Source organism: Electrophorus electricus, chromosome 19, assembly GCF_013358815.1.
Source record: "Electrophorus electricus isolate fEleEle1 chromosome 19, fEleEle1.pri, whole genome shotgun sequence".
In the NCBI taxonomy this organism is placed as follows: Eukaryota; Metazoa; Chordata; class Actinopteri; order Gymnotiformes; family Gymnotidae; genus Electrophorus; species Electrophorus electricus.
In genome coordinates this window covers 14,595,441-14,616,741 of record NC_049553.1, presented here as the reverse complement: position 1 = coordinate 14,616,741, position 21,301 = coordinate 14,595,441, and the positions used below count along the sequence as shown (strand labels likewise).

The window sequence follows — 21,301 nt, the reverse complement described above, 5'->3', positions numbered from 1 at the left end:
CTTAAGTGTTTGACTTTGATTTTATTTTTAAACTGACTTTTTACATGTACCTGGTGAGGGTAATAAAAATAAGACCACAAACCATGACTTGCACAGATGTAATTTTTTTTTTTAGCCGCTTCAGAGTGACGAGCCTTATTCCTTGTGAGTGTGAAATTGGACTCGTGGGTCTGCAGAGCTTCTCTCCACACCACCAGGTGCAACTCCTGCCTCGTTTGGCCAGTGGCAGCCTGCACTCGGACCCTGTTCGCTCACCTACGAGAGCACGGGACTCTGCGTGATCAGCCAGAGTGGATCATATCTCAGAGCTGCTGACTCCTGGAAGCTCTTGCTGGTGTTGGAAATGGAGCAGAAGGTTACGAGTCTATCAGGCTGCTCCCATGTACCAGTGACACAGCATGTTGACCTGCAGAGCCGACTAATACAGTAAACAGATTCATTTAATGAAAAATGAACACACTCTGAGACAGAAAATTCACTCTTCAAATTCTACTGAAACAGAATAAACCACTGCCAGAAACGGTGTATATGAAGCCAGTGACTTTCTGTTCAACTCGACCGAACTGGTGCATTTGGACATATGCTGTACGTGAAAATTCTTAATGGTGTTCTAAAAAATAAACTAATGTGAAGAGTGTTTTAAAAGTAGATGTAATACTTTCGGACTCGTTTACAAAATAAGTAAATGCGGCCTCAGATTGACAATGTGGCTTTGTAAAGAAATCCATGTTTCTGATGATGCGTTTGAATTACTTCCATTGTTCATATCAAGGGAATGAGATGATTTTAAAAATTGCAGACGTGTGGTTTCGCGTGGGAAAGACCATTTGAGAGCTACAGACGAGCTGCAGTTACCTTCATGACCGTGTCAGTGCTAGATGGGTTTAATAGTGTAGTCGGCAAGAAACGCGTAGAGACGACAGTCGGCACGTCAAAAGCATGATGCCAGTGAAGAGCACACCCCAGGCCAGTCCACATGGAACACCAGCCCTGGAGGGAAGCGGGCTTCTCCGGTCCGGTGCTCAGCATGCAGTAAAACGGTTGTAAATTCAGCGTCTCACGGAGCCTTTTCACCACGTCTTGAGCTTCTTTTTTTTTTGCTTTTTTTTTTTGGTGCACGCAAACTTCCCCTTTTAAAAAGGCACGAGCCGCTCCAAGTCACGCGCCCGCCGAGCACACGCGACAGACGGAGTCTCGTGACTTGGCGAGGCCGGTGGCGCGCTGGAACTCGCGAGCTCCACTCCCTCGTGGCTAGCGCGCGACCAGCCCACCAGCCGCTCTCGTGTTTGAGCGGCTCGGGTCTTGTATCCTAGCGACAGAACTCCGACGTCAGGCGAGGTTCGTTTCAACCGTCCGGCTAAAACGGCAATTATCGACACAGACCTGTCAGTGTCTTCATCTACCTTAGCCAACATCTAGAAGCGCCATGTACAAATATTACTACAATATGTCAAACATTATGTGACAGATTTTTCTTCTCATTTTGATTGCCACAGTTGTGTGATGCCACACAGGGAAGTGTTACGCTGGGCACAGGCAGCAGCTGAGCGGGTGTCCGTCAGAGCACGGCCACGCCCCCGTCACAGCGGCTGGTGATCATGTTTCCCACTTCGGTCCAAGTGTCCTGGTGCGGGTCGAAAATTTCCACTGAGTCCACTGTGACCGGTGCCGAGAAGTCCCGGCTAGAGGTCCGCCCGCCAACGGCATAGAGCAGCCCGTTGACCGCCGCCACGGAAACGCCAGCGCGAGGCACCGTCATGGACGCCACATCCACCCACTTTTCCTGGGGGGGACGAGAGCGAGATACACGCGTCAGTTCCATCTGATAGGAGCGCGCGAAAGAAGAAGGTCTGCAAGTTCACAGACGAGTACTGTCCACAACACCCCAGAGTGCAAAACATCTATACTTCCAGAAATATCCATCAGCAGGAATCGCTCACAAAACGGCAAATAAATGATTGGTCACGATCAGACGGGCCCCACCTCCTCTGGGCAGTATTTCTCCACAGTGTCCAGGGAGCCCAGCGCCTCATTCCACCCTCCCACGGCGTAGATGCAGTTATTCAGGCATGTGACGCCCACGTACGCCCGGCGGGTAGCCATGACGGGCAGGGCAGTCCAGCGACGGCTGATCGGGTCATAGACTTCAGCCGAGCGTAGCTCCACCCCTTCATCGCTGATGCCCCCGATCACATAGATGAGACCTTAAAAAACAAAACTAAACTAAACGAACCGTTCACTCTCTTACCAGTCCACTATTAATGTCATATTCATAACATTTAAGCAAAACATTACCCAAACTGCCACTAGAGGGCTGAGTCATTTATTCCCACAATAACCTACGAGATACCGCCTGTTCAAAATCAACACTTTGGGAACTACAGAGCACGGGGTTGTCCAAGGCTGGCACTGAGAAACACTGCTATAATACCGCTCGCATAGGGAAAACAGACAGCTGACTGGTGCCCCTTTTGGCCGATAAAGGTCGGTTCATCTCGTACCTTGTAGCTCACAGCAGCCAAAGTAGTAGCGCGGGACTGGCATGCTCCCAATCACCTCCCACTTATTCTCTGCCGGATCGTAGCGCTCCATGGTCTTCCCAATTTCCGAACCAATCCAGCCGCCTGAAGTAATAAAGAACAATGTCTCTCTCTCTCTCCCCATATATATATATATATATATATATATATATATATATATATATATATATATATATATATATATATATATATAAAGTAACATGTATTTTTTATATGTACATATAAATACATAATTTCTAATAGTCATATATATACACACATATATAAATATATATCTGTATATTATATATGTGTGTGTGTGTGTGCGTGTACATGCTCCTCTGTTTTTGTGTCCATGACTGTGTGTGCATGTGTTTCTCACTGTGTTCGTGTGTGTGTGTGTGTGCACGCGCGTGTGTACCAAGAGCATAGAGAGCTCCATGGCAGGGACACACTCCGAGGCCGCAGCGTGGGTAGGTGAGCGAGGCCACTGATGCCCACTGCTTGGTCACTGGGTCGTAACGTTCTGTGCAGTCAAAGATCATGGAGTCTTTCTCGCCTGTACCACACAGAACCGGTCAAAATGGAAACGCACGCACGCACACACACACACACACACACACACACACACACACACACACACACACACACACACACACACACACACACACACACACACACACACACACACACACACACACACACACACACACACACCTCCCACCACGTAGATCATGCCTTCTAGGATTGTCACCCCCAGACCACTGCGAGCCTGATGCAGGGAGGAGACGGTGGTCCAGTACTGGCTAAAGGAGTCAAAGCGCTCTACACAGCTCAGTGCCCTGCTGTCGCTCCAGCGTCCGCCCTGCAGCCGAGTGTACCCTCCTGAGAGAGGGAGGGAGGGAGGGAGAGAGGGATAGAGAGAGAAAGAGAGAATGCAGGAACTAATTATTTTGACAGTACTAATCATACAATTTTACTCTGACATGCATGCACACTCACTCACACTCTCTCTCTCTCTCTCTCTAAGTAGTAATGGTCTACCGATCGCATAGAGGTATTTGCGGGCTTTTCTCCGTGGCCTGGTCTTGGCTGGCTGGAGCATGCTCAGTGTCTTGTTTTCTTTGGGGGACTTGCTGACCTCTGTGTACTCCTTCAGCAGGCTCTGCAGTGCCACCCGCAGGCTGAAGTCAGAAACACCTGGGAGGTTGCAGTCAGGGTTCAAAGACAATGTAGTCTAGCCTGTCGCCAGTAGTCTGGTCACACTCAATAAACCCTAAATTCAGTTTGAGTTACACTGTGGAATTAACAAAGGCCAAATGCCAATTGGCTAACAGCCTGTGGGAAAAAAATTTGACTGCGGACTTATTTAGCCTCATAAATTACACTGTAAATCTGTAAATCTATTAATTAATCTTTTGTTATTTATTTCAAAATAGGTTGATTTTATGTGTAATTCCAATTAGACAAATACAATTTCTTTTAAAGATGCTGTTACATTTGATAAACATATTGCATGAATACAGTCTAACTTGAATTAGCATAGAATTACTGCCACGAACACCACCGACTTTTGGAGACTAGTGATGCGTGAGCTAGAGGCTCCACCCACTCACCCTCGATGAACTTGAAGAGTCTCTGTGGGGAGAGCAGGAGGAAACGCACGGGCTCCAGCACCTCCACCACATGCTTCTTCCTGCGCGAGACGTCGTGCAGCAGCCAGTCCATGGCGGCGGTGAACACCTGGTACTCATCCTCCACCCTCAGCTCCTCACTGCGCAGCAACCGCACCAGCTGCTCCTTAGACAGGTTGGAGAACTCCTCCCCTCCACACACCTGATGCCCGGTTAAAGGTACAATCAAAGGATTAGGTGTGTTCACATCCCCACAGACCTGATTCCCAGTTAAAGATATGACCAGGAGTTTAAGGGGATTCATAACCCTTGTACATACCCTAGAGCTGTTAAAAGATACACACTAGTCTGTTACTCACCTCTAAGAAGTGAACCTGGATGTAGTTCTCCGTAAACTCCATCAAGTCAACAAAGCCGATCTGCTCCAGGAACTGGTAGATGCCCACGCAGTTGGAAGGCTCCATCTGGCCTCGCAGGAACTCACCACAAATGGCCACCACCTCAGAGAGCTGCAGCATGTCAGCAGCCACCATCAGCTCTTGAACATTCTCCACATTCACGTCGATAGAGCCTGATGGCACGGTCCACAGAGAAGATGAAGAACATTGCTAAATGGCTAAACAGTTTGTGGATTTTACGAAATGTGACAGCGTTATGAAATGTTTATTACACAGAGCTAACTACGAATGTTGCACTGATCTCTTTACATACAAACTGTGTGTCTGTATATATTCTGCCTCAAAAACATGGTGACTTTTCAGATGACTGTCCTGCACTGTACGTGCGTATCACGTACCTGTGTATATGAACTCCAGCAGTACTTCAAACACTTCTGCCTCCACCCCGGCCAGGTGCACTTCTTCTTCGTGCGCCTCGCTCATCGCTCCAGAAAAGAGTGCGGCGAAGTAGGGTCCGCTCGCGGCTAACACGAGCCGGTGGACCTGAAACGCTCGCCCACCTACCAGCAGCCGGACGTCACAGAAATCCGACCGGAGTCGCATCTTGTTCATCTGGGTCAGCAAGAGGCGCGCGTGCCGCTCGGAGGTATACAGAGCTCTGTCCGCCGTCTGACCGGACACCGTTGCCCCAGCGACGTCACTGGAGCCCGGTAGCGCCGCGAAGACCGGCGGAGAGCGAGGCGCACAGGCGGTCGACATAGTAACGGCGGCTCTAAGTGGACTGCGCGCGGGGTTTCCGCGAGAGCATTACCCGGCCTTCACGCTCTAAAAGGATGCAGATCAAACGGCCAGAAACGGATCCCATCCGCAGCTCTCAGCGAGCGAGCATCATCGGACCGTCAGGGGATCCACAACGCGTGGCTGCACTGAGCAGGAGATAAAAACAGGCAGACAACCAGCACGGCTCAGTTATCAACATCTCCGGGAGTTCAAGAGCTCCGGCGTCGCATTTAAACAGAGCACCGTGACCACGGCGGCCAAGCACGAGCATGCTCCCGGTGAACGTGCAGGCTGCAGGTGGGGTATCAACGACATGCAACCGGAGGACAAGTTTTCTTGCCAACTAAACTATACGCTGAATCTTACACATGTAAGAAACATTCCACTTCCGACAATGTTGTAAGGTTGTGTGTGGCTTTTCTATGATAGACAGACAAGTGAAACGCTTACCAAGTGATTGTTCGCGAAATTTAGCTATGGCTCAGCAACACGACCGCTGAAACAGAAACTTCCGTATTTCAATCGACTTCTCTTGTGTCAGCCCTCCGGGGTGCACTAGACCCAAACAGTCGAACCCTGAGCACTAGCGCCCACCCTGAGAAGATTTACATTTACATAAAAGAAATTTATCAGACGCTCTTATCCAGAGCGACTTACCAAAGTGCTTTGTCATGTCCTCATAGAATACAGTACAGTAGGCCAATATTCCACACATAGACGGGTCTCCAGTCTGCGTTTGAAGACTGCAAGGAACTCTGCTGTCCAGAGTGCCTGGACATGGATTTATATAGATGTGTAGCTAGTTGTGGTCATTAGTTATAGACTCTAGGATTTCTGCTTTTCTAGCGGTCCGTCAGCACTCAGTAGCAGAGATGTTTGTGTCCTACTGCCCAAAACCCGAAATATACTGGTACGTTTTCATTGCTATTTTAATGGAATGTTTTAATTTCATTGCTATTTTTAACACATACGACTAGTTTCCAGAAGTAAAGGCAGATCCTGGCCAAGGGGTGAGAAACTATTTTTATTTTTCGTTTATAGCTGTTTAGTTCCATTCACCCTATCGGTTATGCTATGCTGCTCCACAGCGCCTTCTCGTGGCTGAGCGGGAGTAAGGCACTAAACGCTATAATTAAACAGGTTACACTTTAGTAGTGGAATCCAATATTTTATATTGAATTATGTAATATTCTCTGTCTTGGCAACCAGTTGGTGGATTGAACTTCCACTGGCTGTGTGAACAAGAGTCCCTCACTGTTTTCAAACACTGACTGAAGACTAATCTCTTTGAAAAGCATTTAAATGTAACACTTAACATAAGTGCCTCTCATCAAGTACTTTTACATTAACATTTACATTTATGGCATTTAGCTGATGCTTTTTTCCAAAGTGACTTACAATTATGACTGAGTACAATTTTAAGATTTCACATGTGGACTTGAACTGCCTTGTAAGAGCATTTAAATTGTCTTGTATAGCATTGTATCGTATCTCTCAATTCAGGTTAGCACTGACCCTTTTCTGGCTGTGTTTCGGTTTATGGGCTTTTTCAGACTCTACCCTATTTGAGCTAGCTAGGGGTACTTTTTGAGTAGACAACAAAAGCGTTTTTTGTAAGTTGCTCTGGAGAGGAGAATCTGTTAAATGCCATAAATGTAAATACTGCTTAACGAATCTTCCTGCTTATTCCAGTTAAGCACAGATCAATAAACACATAGTCATGAAGTCATGAAAAACCAGCGATGACAAAGAGCAGCTGCATGCTACTGCTGGGCCTCCTTCCATCTCGACCCTCCTAATCTCAGGGTAACTGGACTGATCCCTGGAGTCGCCGAACTGATCGAGGGGGCGCTGGACTGATCCCGGGGTTACTGGATTAATGGCAGGATTGTTGGACCAGTCACAGGGTTACAGGACTGGAGGCAGTAAGTGTCATCCCCAACACAAACTGTTCGTCCTCCAACTGTCAGGTAAATGCTACAGGACCGTTTAGTCCTGGACATCCAGATTCCAGAGCAGGTTCTACCCCCAGACGGTCAAACTACTAAACCAGACTGACACCTTCCTGTAGCTGAACCCACACTATAAACATAACACAAGGAACACAGGAACTGTCTGCACCACAACTGACACTGTCACTTTATTCTTGACATTTGTTGCTGCTGTTTGAGTAATTGCACTGCTCTGCACATGTATGGTCATGTGTTAGTATGTATTTATGTATACGTGTATGTATACATGTATTGGTATGCATATTCACAGAATACCATATACAGATGTGCCCTTCTGCAGTTCAAACCGATTAGACATTGTAATACTCTACATACAGATATATTTATATATATATATATATATATATATATATATATATATATATATGTGTGTGTGTGTGTTATTCATTATTTTTCATGATTTTTCTCATTTTTTCTATCTATTACTGTGTAAAAAACAATTCACCATACAGTTCTTCTGTCATTCTCAGTAATATTATTACACATGGGGGTTTCTGTCTTCTTTGTGTCCACTTTAAGCCATCATAAACAGCTCTGAGCTGGATGTGTTCGTGTGTGTCAATAAAAAGTAGGACAATGTTGCTGCAAATTTATTGGTATCACAGTTGGCTGTAGAGTGTAGCTGTGTGTGTGCGTGCGTATGTATGTATGTATGTGTGTGTGTGTGTGTGTGTGTGTGTGAATGGTGCGTGCGGCCACACACCGAGATAATCACACTCTGACTCAACCAGATGCCTAACAGGATGTCCTCATATGACTTGACCTAGAACAACCCTAAATTTACACACACACACACACACACACACACACACACACACACACACACACAGAGCTCCTAAGCTTCTTGGCTTTACCGAAGCCCAATCAACAGTGGGAATCTAAGATGAAGGCTTCGAGGGTTCTCGTGGGAACATCCATGGTGTGCTGTTAGAACTCTCAAACGCTCACCTAATCCCACACGACAGTCATCCACCTGTAACCTGATCACCGGCCATATGGCCAGCAGCGATCTAGCAAGACCCGGAGCCTGACCACACCGGCGGTCCGTCCTGGGGGGGCTTCACTGCTGCCTGGGCCTTGTCCTCTGCAAGGGAAGTTTCTACAAGCTCAGTCCTGCACATCTCAGACACTGCTCCCATTCAGACCTCCCCACTGTACACATGCAACATGTACATATTATTAAACCCATATCTGTGGAAGATCCTAGGGAGAAACACGCACACACACACTACTCTTAAAGACGTAGACGTAGCGGTAGCATATAATTGCTATGTAGTATAAGGTTTCCAGAGAATCAGGCTGTCTTGGACAGAGGTCTTTCATCAGCTGTGCAAACACTTTGAGAAGCACTTTGCTTGCGCAGGTGATGATGGAGCACTGTTTGAAACATATTGTTTACTTAGAAATTTTGTGTACTACGCTGCAGTTTTTACGACCGCTACTTTATTAGAACCGACGGATACTTGGTAGAAACAAACCTGACTGAAACTGATCCTCTCTCTGCTGTGGTGAGATTTATGTTGCATTCGTGAGTGCTGCTTGGATATGAACTTTTTTTTGCTTAAACACCAGCAGTGAAATTTGATTATTTTGAGTGTAAAACACTCACTCTCTCAGCCCCGCCTCCTGCCACTCTCCAGCGTCTCCTTCTGTGTAATTTACATTTACAGGCGTGGCCTCCCGCCTGCTCATGTAAATGATCCCTCCCGCCCCCACCACTACAATCACTGTGAAGTCTGTAGTTAACAAGAGTGGAATTTGGCAGTTCTGATCCGATTTCGCATTTCACTCCTTAGCCTGCTGGTTATTCCTTTTTGTTCTTGTCGACTTGGCCTTCGCCCGAACCACGACTAACCGACGTGGTGCTTTGAATTTGTCCCAGCCCCTCAGAGTACCAACCACATTACCGCTGCGTGCAAGGACACCAGCTGCAAAACCAGTCAGCGCAAAGATGGTTTGTATTTAAGCAGCGTGTCGCACGTTTAGCGCACTGCAGTGTGTGGCTGACGGGTAGCGGTCGGCTCTTCTGAAGCTGAAAAAACGCTTCTCTCCTTTCTGTACTACATCCAGATGAGTGAACCCACGCCGCCTGTACAGCAGATCCATCATCATAAACCCTTCACTTACTTCTCACATTAAAAACAGATTTGCATTCTTGTGTGACTTTGTGTATAATCTAGCGTGATTGTATTCGACTCAGGCCTAGTACAGAAGCATACATCTCCCATGAATATAACAGCATTATTGTACATTTTGCGGAGTGTCTGCTAAACGTTGTAAATGTATGAACCCACCATGTGCGTGGAAAGTGGCGCTCTAACTCCACACTACGTAATCAACATAATACACAGGATCTTTAAAGGTTTTACCAATTTATTCATAATTCTTAAAAAAAGACTGAAAGGTACATGTATCTGAGCGGCAACATAAACAGATGTCAAGAAAATCCAGCAAGTCACATTTTAAGCCCCGCCTACCCGTCAATCTTCATAAAATGGGATTAAAAAAGCGTAACCCAGAAAAGGCACGGATCCAGTAAGATCTGTTCCGTAGTGCATAGACCAGCGCTCAGAGCAGCAAGCAGACCTCACATCCAGCCCAGTGTTCAGCCCTAGAAACGGGCACCCGAGTCCAAACTCTCACCCGGCTGTCTGCTACGGGGCTCCTTTAAGAGCAGTCAGATGTGCCTGAACAGTTTGGCTGAGTCAAGCTGCAGTGCTCAAATAAAAATAAGGCCATGTCTGAATTCGAGTGCCGGAGGAGAAAAGCTTTGTTTTAAATTTAAAAAGTCTTTTAAAGTTCAAATTTTTCTGACAAATGGCACTCAAAAAAAAAAAAAAAAAAAAAAGGATCTTTGTTTATCCATTTTTGACAGACGTTAATAAAGGGAGAAAACTAGATGGAGATGATGTGTTCATGTCACCCTTTGCAAAAACCAAGCAAAAACCAACCCCCCCCCCCCCAGAGTGACGTATAACTATGACGTCACGAGTCAGCATGGGGAAACTAGCCCAGCTGTGCGTGAGCTGGTGCCCGTGATGTGGGTTCAGCCCCTCAAAACAGTCAATGTGCAAAAGAACATTTACAAAAGGAACAAGCACGCGTAAGCACCAGCTGTATAAAAAATGTCGTACAAATGCCCTTTGACCCTGCCGTCTTATCCTGCCCACAACATCTAGAATGCCTGTAAACAATTCTACAACGGATTCAAACACTTGTAAAATGGTCAGGTATCCAATGGCCTGGAGTGGCGTCTCTCTGGGAAAGTGCAAAGTTCAAAAGGTCCCCGATGTGTGGCTGTGACCCCTGGCAGAACCTAGAGAAGGGGTCACACAGAAGCGCGCATGCGCGCGCACACACACACACACACACACACACACACACACACACACACACACACACACACACACACCTCTTCATCTGGGCTTTGTACACACAGCTTCTGCTGCCTGAGAGGGGTGATTATGATGATGCTGAAGGCTCAGCTGGGCACAGTGGGTGCCGTGTGCTGGGGTGGGCGTACGGGGTAGGCCAGCCGCACGTCCAGGGCCTGGTTGTGCTGGACAAGAGAGGTGCGGTGGTAGTGGCGCACCAGGTCCTTCAGGGAGCCGTGCAGGTCGTAGGGCTCAGCGAAGCCGTAACCCCGTGCTGTCCGGTGGATTACACAGTGCCTGACCTCCTGCTCCACCCTGCACCCAACCACAACACACATTAACACATACTCACACACACACACACACAAACACACACACACACACACACACACACACACACACACACTCATACACATACTCACACGACAGAACAGGCGTAGCAGTCCTTCATACTACTGCTGCGGATGAGGAATGCTCCGGAAGGTTTCCCCACCAGGAGCTCCTCGGCCTGGGCCCTGCTCAGATCCCCCACAAACCAGGTCGCCTCCTCCAGACACGCCGCACCTTCGTCCTCCTCCTCACACACACCCCTGAGGACACAGTGGAGAAGCCATCAGATCAAATTGCACCCAGTGAAGTACAAAACACAGGAGACATTTGAAAAATGTCTAAAATCACAATTAAAAAAAAATCTGCCACACACACACACACACTTCCTAAAACACATCTACCCATGTGTAATGCTATTGTAATGCAGTATACACCACACTCCATCTTGCAGGGTCAGGTCTGCTCATGGGGAACCTCTGTGTTTTAGGACCAAGTAGTTTTGTTTGGGGTCCTGTGGGACTTACTCGTTCAGCTGGGCTCTCTCCTCTGCCGAGAACTCCGGCATGCGTTGCTGGTCCCTGATGAAGGCCCCCATGGTCTTCTCCTGCACAGCATAGGCACAAGCTGGCTGAACACAGCAAGCACAGAGCCAAACACATGGATCTGGGTGCAACACAGCTCTCCTCTCCTGCAAGAATTCTCAAAACCTTCCACTGGGAGTTTACAGTTTGCATACAGTTTCTTCACATACACTCTGCCCCTGCAGAAGGAAGCCTGAGCACCTCACGCATGACCAGCGCTGTGTGTGTTTCTGATCGGTATGTGCAACCTACCTGGAAATAATCTGTGGAGGTGTTATACACATGGCCCAAATCCAACGACACGTCCTAAAATCAGTAGAAAAGCCAATAACGGCTCATTAACCTTCGGAAGCCCAACATGTCAACCATTGTGTTGTGAAAAAAGCATACTGTAATACTGTAGTAATTAAAATATATATAACACTACAGGTACACAGATGACTATAAAACCATTACAACAACAAAAAGAACTCTGGCCTGTAGAGGTTTCAAAAGTGCAGGTATATGAGGAGGTGATTTACTTAGAGTAATAAAACAAAGAGAGTAACATAAAGACAGCGCTCTGAGGACCCCTGCTGGGTTGGGCCCTGCTCCCAACACGTGCGCCTTTAGCTTAGCAAGGGCGCACCTGGGTGTAGCGGGACACGGGGAAGGCCAGTGTGATGTCCAGCGCTGGGTTGTAGTGCACCAGCGAGTGACACTGATGGTGCAACACCAGCTCCACTGCCGAGCTGAAGGTGAGCGGCTCACAGAAGCCAAACCGCCCTTCGTGATGCAGAATCTTTATCAGCTTGTTGGAGCCGTCCTTCCTGTGTTAGGGTCAGAGGTCGGGGACACACGTCAGGCCACTCACTGCTCAGTGTAACGTGGACAACTGTGCATAGGGACATATCTCCAAGCGCTTCAACAGAAGAATTACGCAAATAAAAGGAAACTGTGCAAAGAATGAAAGAGAAGCAATGCATTGTAGATACCTGAGTGTTAAGGTGTAGTGGCCAAAGGCCTTGCTGGAGGCATCACGAACCAGGAAAGAGCCATCAGGCAAACCATCAAGCTTGGCGTTGGCCTCCTCCCTAACAGAGGCACACTCAGTATTAGGTCAGCAACAGAGATGAGATTTACACCAGGACAGAACAGGGCCGACCGGCCTTCGCACAAAACAGCAACTGTGGAAACTCACAGATGAATGTTAATCAATCAAACATCTCATGCACACCGAGTGTGTTTACATTCTGTTATGAACATGTCACAACACTGCTTGAAGTGCTCCAGAGTGTTGCTTGTCACCTGGATATATCACCCCAGTACCACTCAGCTTCCTGCAGAGAGGATGGCTCTGGAGCGTCCTTTAGGGGGCACTGGTCACCAGCCGAGCTCTCTAACCAACAAGGGAGAACAGGATGTGAGGGAGGAGAACCAACGCAGAAAAACTCCATTTGTACATTTTGAAACTGGATTGAAATTGAAATCACAACATGTCTGGAATTGTTGTAAAAACAATTCTCGATGATTCATGTCTATACGGTCTATATGACGATAAATATATAGACATGTTACATGACTGAAAGGACCAATGAGAACTAGTGATCTGTTCTGAGATCAGTCACGTGTACTCAGTTGGTCGAACTTTCTGGAAGTCTAAAATGTGTCAGAGTCATTCTCTCCTACACTACAGGAAGCACAAACATTCCCACTGTCCCCAGGCCACGCCAAACTAACAGAGTAGATCACACTTCCGGAGAGAACATTATGCCAGAAATAATTCTCCATCTCGGAGCAGTCAGTGGGTTTATGCACAAACATCCGTGCCACGTCCCCGTGAGTCGACCCGGTACAGCGCTTCCCGGACCCGACCCACCGGACTCTCACCCCGTGAACGTCTGACTGATACCCAAGACTAAAGGGGATTTCCGTTCGCGTTTCCAGTTTCACTCTAAAGGACGGAGTGAGAAAGACAGCACCACCCCTCCAGCACTCCACCCTGAGCTGCCTGCCCAGGAGCAAAGAACCAGCGCTGCCACAGAGACTCATCATGGAGGCTTGAGTTCAAACACAATCTCTGAACATTTAAGAAGTTTGACAAGTGGTTTTGCTAAATGGCCCACTACAGACTGGCAGTTGGGAATAGACACGCTGACCACAGCAAGGTCTGACAGCTAAGAAAGACCACTCTGAGGTCACGCTTTACAGACCAGACTGGCTTCAAATGTCAGTGTGTGAAACCTCAACCTAAAGGTTTAATGAACTAAGGGTGTGAGTCAGTAGCCCAGAGGTGCACTTCAAATGAGAGTAAAACAAGACACGAAGTTAACCGACGTATTCTCCTATATTTATGTTTTAGCGGTTTGGGGTTTTTTGGTTTTTTGTTTTTTTGCAATAACTGATCGACCTGTTCATTAATAATTATCGATGAAACAAGCGGCCCGTGGGCGTCGTGCCAGTCTAGACAGGCAAGTCATCCGAGCAGGCTGCGCGTCCGTGCCAAGCGCATGGGCGCGAGACCTGCCTGCGCGGGGACTTCCCCGGGTTCGCCCGCGCGCCGACGGCCTCGCTGAACCCCAGGCTCCCGTCGCGCGACGACGGGAGTGTCCGCGAGCGTCTCGAGCGACGTTTAGCGTGTCCGGGCATGCCTCGCGGAAGACGCGCGTGACGGCCGGAGCAACGGTTTCCCAAATGGACTTCAACGACCAAGTCAAATGTTTCAGGTTTCTGGTAAATACTGTTATAATAGTTATCGTAACTAATACCACGCTCCCGTAACTCTCATTGACAGGTAACGTTAAACATGACTAAAGCCATTTCTGTTCAGTTTCTCGTCATATAGTTAGCTAGGCAGCTAAATGAGCTAGCTTAGCTAGCCAGTTATCACGTTAGCCAACATTATCTTAAATCCATCCAATGTTACTTTGTTAATTAAATAATGACAGCCAAAGGAATAGTTATAATATAAGCAAACACGCCACGTGTGCATGTCAAGAGTAAAGTTTTGTAAGGAGCAGTTTTAGTTAGTTTTAGTTTTAGTTCATTCTCTACCTGGGCCAGCCGCGCCGACTCCATTCATTTCTATGTAGAAAAAAAGTTCTGCAGGCGATGACATCCTGGCTCGGAGACAAAATGAACGCTATGTTCCCTTTAGTAAAAAACCTCAGATCAACGACATTTACGCTTCGCTAGCCGGCTGACTGACTGCAGCGGTCACCACACAACTGAAATAAACGAGTACCGCGCACCTAAGTAAAGAAATTATGTCTTTGCGTCGTCTGTCTTCTCGTGTCCAGAGAAACACGCAACATCCACAGCCGTCGACGCGAAACTCACAAGTTCAGCAGATTTACACGCGTCCGTGTTGTCTGCATGGCGGTTACAGACAGCCGAGCAGCTGAGGCAGAGTTTGAGAAACTGTCAGTGAGCTCCAGCATGCCAGAGATAACACGGCGGAGCTCTCGCAGGGACTTTCTACACCAGGACTGGGTGGCGCGTACACCGCAGGGGGGGACGGGCTTTCTGCACACCACGAGTCATGTTGCTCTTTTCCTTATTCCTTTTGTGTCTAGTGCTTACAAACAAAACACAACGTTGTAAAACTCAATCCCTTTACTGTTTGTGAAAGTCATAAAAATACAATACTATGATACTGTAATTGTATGTAATGGGAAGACAGACCCTTGCCCCCCACAGAACTTAGTGGTATAGTCCATCTCCGGTTCGTGCATACTTTTGGCCTTTATTAACCGAGTAAACGTATCCAGTAATGGCAGTGTCCAAATACTTCAAATGTTCAGAACTGTCCGCTTTAGAGCAGAAAAGCAGCCTTGTGCCTTTCTTATAGCATCATAAAATTTAATGATGCATTAAAATATGTTTATTTAGTATTTTTGACTGTTTCATGCTTGTAACGTACATTTGAGCTTTTGCCTAATCAAACATTGCGGACTCTAAACCTAACCTATTTAAGGCTTATGCGGTGAACGAGAATTCTGAGGAGATTTTAACCTTTTATTAAAATAAATGTTTAATATCATGACTGCTCCAGGCGGTCCGCCCTGTGTCCAACAGTGAAGTAGAGGATAATGGTATCATTTCTTACATAAAGGGTGTTGAAAGCAAGTGTACTTATGTACTGATTAAACTGATTATTAGGTTTGCATTAATATTGCCGTATTATTATAACAGTATTCATTCGTGTGCAAAGTGAAGCTTCACCCTGTTACTGCAGTCATCAGGTCTTATGCCTTATTAGGCTTTCTAAAGCAGACGTAGGATCACCTGCGCGACGCGCAACTCTGAACCCACATTTGTATCGTCTCACAAGCATCTGGCGGATTTTTGCATTTTTTTCCATATGCATTCGTTTTTTCAATTAAGGGGTTCAGGGAGAATAAGCTTGAGAAAAGTGTCTGTCAGATATAAGACTCCACTGTTAGTCTACAAAACATTTGTGTGCGAGTGAGTCAGTCAGAGAGTGAATGAGTGAAAGAGAGCGACTGAGTTCTGAGCATGAGTGAAACTCTAAAGATGGAGTATGTTGTCTCTAAAGAAAGTCAGTAGGGGTGTTTCCAGCACTGTTCTTCTGAGTCAAAAGTGTGTGCACTCTGGGCACCGTAGTCCTACCTGACTGGATTTACTGCCACTAACCTCTGCTGACACTATGACCTCTGACCAAGAAACCTGGAACCAGGCTCCCTGCTACCAAGCCAGCACCCAAAACGTTTAAAGTGTAAAACAGTGAAATCTGACACAGTAAGTCACTACATCCTCCAGATGTCTCATTAAATTTTATAGTGGACCAAAGTCATGTTCCTCTATGAAACGTATTTAAAAATGCATCAGCGTTGCATGTGGTGTTGCATTATGCATATGCTGTTGCGTGTGATGTTGTATGTGGTATTGTGTGTTGCATGTGGTGTTGCTTGTTGCATGTGATGTTGCGTGTGGTGTTACATATTGCATGTGATGTTGCGTGTTGCATGTGGTGTTGCTTGTTACATGTGCATTTCACGCGTTGCATGTGATATTGGGTGTTGTATGTGCAACAAGGGTTTGTAAACCTGGCCAATGCATTGCTCCATGATTACTGCTGAAAACTGAAATAATCACAGTTCTGCTTTCAGCAGGTGATGACTGTGTGGCCTCGTTTCAACTGTGAGGAATGTACACGCCTTGGCATTATACATGGCATATAAAATTGGGTATGCAGTGGACAAAGTCTGCTGCCCACAAAATACTTAGGATGCTTGTAGTAACTGAGGCTAAATATGATAGCATCTCAGATCACATCCCTTATGAGCCTTGGATCCAATTACAGTCTAACTTTTCTACAGTTTGAATAGCTTCACAGGCACAGTATTGGGCATGGTTAACTGCCCGTAAACATTTTACCAGCCCACTACTTTTGAAAGCTTATTTAAATCTGTCATCCATGGGTAATTTCACACCAAGTGCTAATATGTCGTTTTAAGATACAACTCTAGAAAACAGTTGTTTTTAAACAGATGATGAATGATAACATCAGAGAGAAAAGTAGTCTGAGTTCAGAAAAGGGTATCGGCATTAAAACAGCATTAGTGAAGGCAGTTCATGGTCTTGGACCAAATGCTGATGAGAATAATGTTTCACTCCTTGTTTGACAAGGTCTTGTTGGTGCTTCTGACATCACATATCACAGTGCATTCCTAAATTAATTAAATATTCAGGGTGAACAATAGATCAGCCAGTAAAGGTTCTTTCTAAACCGGTTGGGTAAAAATTTTCCAAAATTAAATAAATAAATAAACAAGCTTCCTTTTGTTGGTTTATTTGCCAGCTTGGGTTCATTTTCTGCTGATCACCCTGTTTATTTATAGCCCCTGTTGTCCTGCATTGGTGGGTCAGTGCTTACATCCATTCCTTAGCTGCGTGGTTTCCACTGTTGTATCATCATCGTGATCGTCTTTGTGTCTCTATTTTCTGTTCTTTGTTTTACTTTGTTCTGGCTCTTTTACATGATTAGTAACTATTCTTGCTGTAAATGTGTAGTATACTACAGTCCCACAGTGATGCACACTTTCCTGTTTGTTTTGCTGTTCCAAGACACCTGACTCGGCTCTTCTGCTAAGCCCCGCCCCCCGTCTCCCCCAGGTGTGTTAGAATAGGAAAGTGAAAAGAAAAAGGCAACTCATTTAAGTTTTGTTTTATTTCCTTTGATTAGCTCTCTTGTTCAGCTAATAACCTCTCACACCTACCAAACCTTTCTGCTTCAGGTGTGTTTCTCAGCTGAAGGAACCGTGTCCCATACCTGTGCAACAGCATCTTTGCGTCTAAGCAGGCAGGAGGAGTTCCTGAAGGAACACTGACTCTTCAGATCTTGCAAACAGTGCTCAGACACCAGACCAGGCCCTCAGTTCCTCGGGACTGTCCCTCTCACCTTAGCTCGGCCAGTGGTACTATTTCCCCAGACCTCTGCTCCATAGTTGAGGTGGTGTCACTCTTTATCTGTGCATGCTTTATCTGTGCACTAAAGGAAACTGTGCCAAGTTCAGAGCTTACGCATGCAGACAGTCCATGGCTATTCCAGGTCCTGCCAGATAAACGCAGATCACTCGACTCTGTTGGTAAACACACGGAGATAAGGAGGCACGGTTCATCACAGTGAGGCCCAGAGCCTTGATCTGTCTTAAGGCTGTGAGTGACTGATAGCTTTGCAAACTCCACAGGCCTCAACTGTAGACTACACCCACCGACTACTCAGGAGCACACAGTTCGGGTCATACTCATTTGGACAGTATTCAGACTGTGTGGCCTGAAAGATAAATCTAAAATAAATAAAAACATTTCTTTAATTTTCAATTGTAGCAAATTCCCTTACAGGAATGAAGGTTTGGTAAGGAAAAATTCCCTGCTGGAAAGTTAAAGATGAAATTGATGGTCCAACATTGTAAGAAAGCTCTTATGCATATATAGTATAAGTGGGCACGTCTTTTGATGAAACACATCGGTGTGTGGGTTAGGGTTATCCTCACTGTGACTGGTTTAAGCTACATTACTGTGAGGAAAACTCACTTACCACACACAGCACTGGCACAGGCAACTGGAGGATCACAACAGCCAAAAGGAACTGTCAGGATCAGCAGGTTAAACACGCTGACAGCTTGTATGTAGTTTTAAATAAACCTGTATTCATCAAGCTAAATCCATTTTATTTCTAAAATGATACAAACTAAAACGTTCTAATAGATTTTATCTATTAAACTATGGTAAGCATTAAAGGATACTTTCACTAAAGTTTTACAAAAGTATGCATCCTTATAACAGTGTGCTACACTGACTCCAGTTTGCCAACAGCATCAGAATGTATCAGCATGTTGGACAAAGACTGCAGCGATTCTGGAGGACAGGTTCTGAGAAGCCTTTAGCATGGATGAATAGGTAAACATCTCTCATGAACGACCCAGTCTGGTCAACCATATATTACACTAGATTTGACATAAATGCAGTGAACAGTACTTCAGAGTCTTTTTACACTTGAACAAAGCAAAAGTGTATCAAACGTTTTAATGTTCATTTCTGTTAACACTGAGGTCTACAACAAGACTGGCCCTAGTTGTCTGTTTAAGTCTCTGTTATTTCTGTCCTCAAATCCCAGCAATCCTGGGTGGTCGTGGTTTAAATTCACCATGGCTGCTTAGTAGAATAACAACTTTTAAAGCCATTCTGGGGTTATCTTATTTAATGTCTGAACATTTGGTCCAGGTAAGGGGAGGTGTCAGAAACACATGTGTTACAGTGTGGGGCAACTAAACTCTGACAAGGATTGAGGACCTTGTTCACACGCAACAGTAGCTACCTGGTGATGAGACTTGAACTGGCAACATTCTGATTACTAGGCAAGTACCTTAACCATTGACCTACCACTGCCTGTCTATAATCGCTTAAGCTATAGTATTTTACTGTTAGGTAATGTAACCTTAATGTCTGTTTGGTTTCCTGGTCACTCCTCAGCCGTTACCCAGCCAGGATCAGACCCAAGCATACACAAACTCCCCAGTCCCTGTCCATCATCGTCCCCTCAGACACTCCCCCACTCCCACCCACTTATTAGTTACTGTTAGTTATTTATTAGTGATTCTCTTCACCTGTTCTCTTTTTTTGCTTTTTTCCTATTTAAACCTCACAGGTGCCATTGTCGGGCGTTTAGAATGATATCTCGTTAAGCTCCGAAGCCGAGCCACTGCCTTATGCTTCCGATCTGCTTTGAACTTTTTCCCAGTCTTTTTGTATGCCGTTTAGCCGAGCTCTTTATTTTGCAAATAAACATTACTGCTTTGAGCCGCCACACTGGCGTCTTGCTCCTGTGTCACCTAAATAAACAAATATGTCTATGTTATGGGGAACAAAAACCAATTGGACTCAGTGGTCAAAATGCAGCATGCAGTCAAGAGGTCAACATTCCCAGAAATGTTTCCAAACCGGCCCTGGCCGGAGAGTTTTCCAGGGCGTGTTTACCTGATTCACAGAGGTCTGGGAAGACACTAAGGTGAATTTGCTGAGGAATGTCTTTTTTCAGTAAGAGTTATTTCTTCAGTTTTCTTCATTTGGGTTAAAGTTTCTGAAAATAAGGACACACCATTCAGGTCATCATAATACATCAGCAAAGTGCAGAAATAAGCACACTGTGCCGAAAAGAACACACACTGAGCAGAAAGGTAGTATTTCGTCCGGGAAACTGCGTTGTGTTGGTGCTCTACTGATTAAACGCCCAAGGTTGTGCAGAACTAAGGAAGCCTGCACCTGTGACCCTGGTCCACAGTACACAAACTCTAAACACACCGACATACTCCGTATAATCCACGCCTGGTGGTTTAACTTCCCTCCATCTGTGTTTAAGATTATTACAGAATTACAGGAAAGCACTGTGGTGTCTGAGTGGGTGGAGTTAACAGAAGGCCTGAACAGGAGGGCAGCTTGTGTTCCATGCCGCCCCCATAAAAATATCCTTTAATCTACAAATCTTTAGTCTGTCAGTTTTTACTTATTTGATAAAGTACATGTCATACTACAAACTATACTGTTGACACAGTGCAAAATACAAGAAGGCAATAGATGTTTCCAGCACAGGCAGGGAGTGGCACCTCAGATGGGAACAAGAGGGTGTGGCACTTATGGACTTGTAGGGTCAATGGGTCAAACACAGGGCTCTGTAATGGTGTAACAGTACCACAAGGATGTGTACAGGTGTAACAATACCATAGAGATGTGTAAAGGCCCAAAGGTATTTTTATGTTATTTACTTCTCCTCTAAATAAAACCTGGCCTGGACTGTTTAGAACATTTTTATAATCTTTTATCTATCATCTTTTTATCAATTTACTTGTGTGCCCAAATGCTCCAGGGTGTTTTAAACTGCCGAGATCACCATTTATCTATTTCTTTTTAAAGTTTAAAAAGTTTTTTAAACTGTTTAGGGTAAAAATTCCAGCGTGAAGCGTCTCTGCTAATTATACCTTATTCTTTATCCATGAAGCTGTTATTGTGATAATAAAGGGGGTTTTATTTATTGATCTATTGATTTATTTATTTTTGTCAAGGCATACTTGTTGTTATATTTATTCATCATTGCTTTTGGCCTGGGAAACGGACACGGTGACGTATGACGTCTCGCTAAGCGAACTACGGGAAAGCTCGCGATGACTTAAAT

At 45.7% G+C, this 21,301-nt stretch overlaps 2 protein-coding genes across 8 annotated transcripts; both read right to left on the bottom strand.

Annotated features, from left to right (window-relative positions):
* Position 1: 1 nt before the first annotated feature.
* ipp (intracisternal A particle-promoted polypeptide) lies at positions 2 to 5,864 on the bottom strand. Of its 6 annotated transcripts, none has more exons than XR_004775276.1 (11): positions 5,782 to 5,862; positions 4,950 to 5,477; positions 4,513 to 4,724; positions 4,136 to 4,355; positions 3,564 to 3,719; positions 3,237 to 3,404; positions 2,941 to 3,078; positions 2,502 to 2,624; positions 1,984 to 2,204; positions 856 to 1,783; positions 2 to 418 (listed from the first exon to the last, which is right to left on the bottom strand). XR_004775276.1 is itself a non-coding variant. In XM_035519876.1 (10 exons), exons 2-10 carry the CDS (start codon positions 5,308 to 5,310, stop codon positions 1,559 to 1,561), a joined length of 1,791 nt encoding a protein of 596 aa, XP_035375769.1. In that variant the 5' UTR covers positions 5,311 to 5,477; positions 5,782 to 5,864; the 3' UTR covers positions 423 to 1,558. The 6 variants fall into 6 exon arrangements, 4 of the variants coding, with proteins under 4 accessions (XP_035375769.1, XP_035375766.1, XP_035375768.1 ...); XR_004775277.1 differs by having other exon boundaries at positions 2 to 331; XM_035519876.1 differs by lacking the exon at positions 2 to 418 and having other exon boundaries at positions 423 to 1,783; positions 2,941 to 3,045; positions 5,782 to 5,864.
* A 3,834-nt stretch (positions 5,865 to 9,698) lies between these two features.
* pik3r3a (phosphoinositide-3-kinase, regulatory subunit 3a (gamma)) lies at positions 9,699 to 15,089 on the bottom strand. 2 transcript variants are annotated; one of them, XM_027025707.2, is made up of 9 exons: positions 14,662 to 15,089; positions 12,916 to 13,006; positions 12,603 to 12,701; positions 12,257 to 12,437; positions 11,881 to 11,934; positions 11,572 to 11,675; positions 11,140 to 11,307; positions 10,867 to 11,032; positions 9,699 to 10,659 (listed from the first exon to the last, which is right to left on the bottom strand). In XM_027025707.2, exons 1-9 carry the CDS (start codon positions 14,723 to 14,725, stop codon positions 10,570 to 10,572), a joined length of 1,017 nt encoding a protein of 338 aa, XP_026881508.2. In that variant the 5' UTR covers positions 14,726 to 15,089; the 3' UTR covers positions 9,699 to 10,569. The 2 variants fall into 2 exon arrangements, with proteins under 2 accessions (XP_026881508.2, XP_026881509.2); XM_027025708.2 differs by having other exon boundaries at positions 11,572 to 11,651.
* Positions 15,090 to 21,301: the final 6,212 nt, after the last annotated feature.

Excerpts from the sequence above, each read along its gene's own strand:
- pik3r3a (XM_027025707.2), bottom strand. The coding sequence starts at position 14,725 with ATGTCATCGCCTGCAGAACTTTTTTTCTACATAGAAATGAATGGAGTC. Across the intron at positions 12,702-12,915 it reads TACTGGGGTGATATATCCAG|GGAGGAGGCCAACGCCAAGC; the intron begins GTGACAAGCAAC and ends TGCCTCTGTTAG. Across the intron at positions 11,308-11,571 it reads GAGAGAGCCCAGCTGAACGA|GGGTGTGTGTGAGGAGGAGG; the intron begins GTAAGTCCCACA and ends CTGTGTCCTCAG.
- ipp (XM_035519873.1), bottom strand. The coding sequence starts at position 5,310 with ATGTCGACCGCCTGTGCGCCTCGCTCTCCGCCGGTCTTCGCGGCGCTA. Across the intron at positions 2,625-2,940 it reads TGGAGCTCTCTATGCTCTTG|GCGGCTGGATTGGTTCGGAA; the intron begins GTACACACGCGC and ends TTATTACTTCAG. Across the intron at positions 2,205-2,501 it reads TGGCTGCTGTGAGCTACAAG|GTCTCATCTATGTGATCGGG; the intron begins GTACGAGATGAA and ends TTGTTTTTTAAG.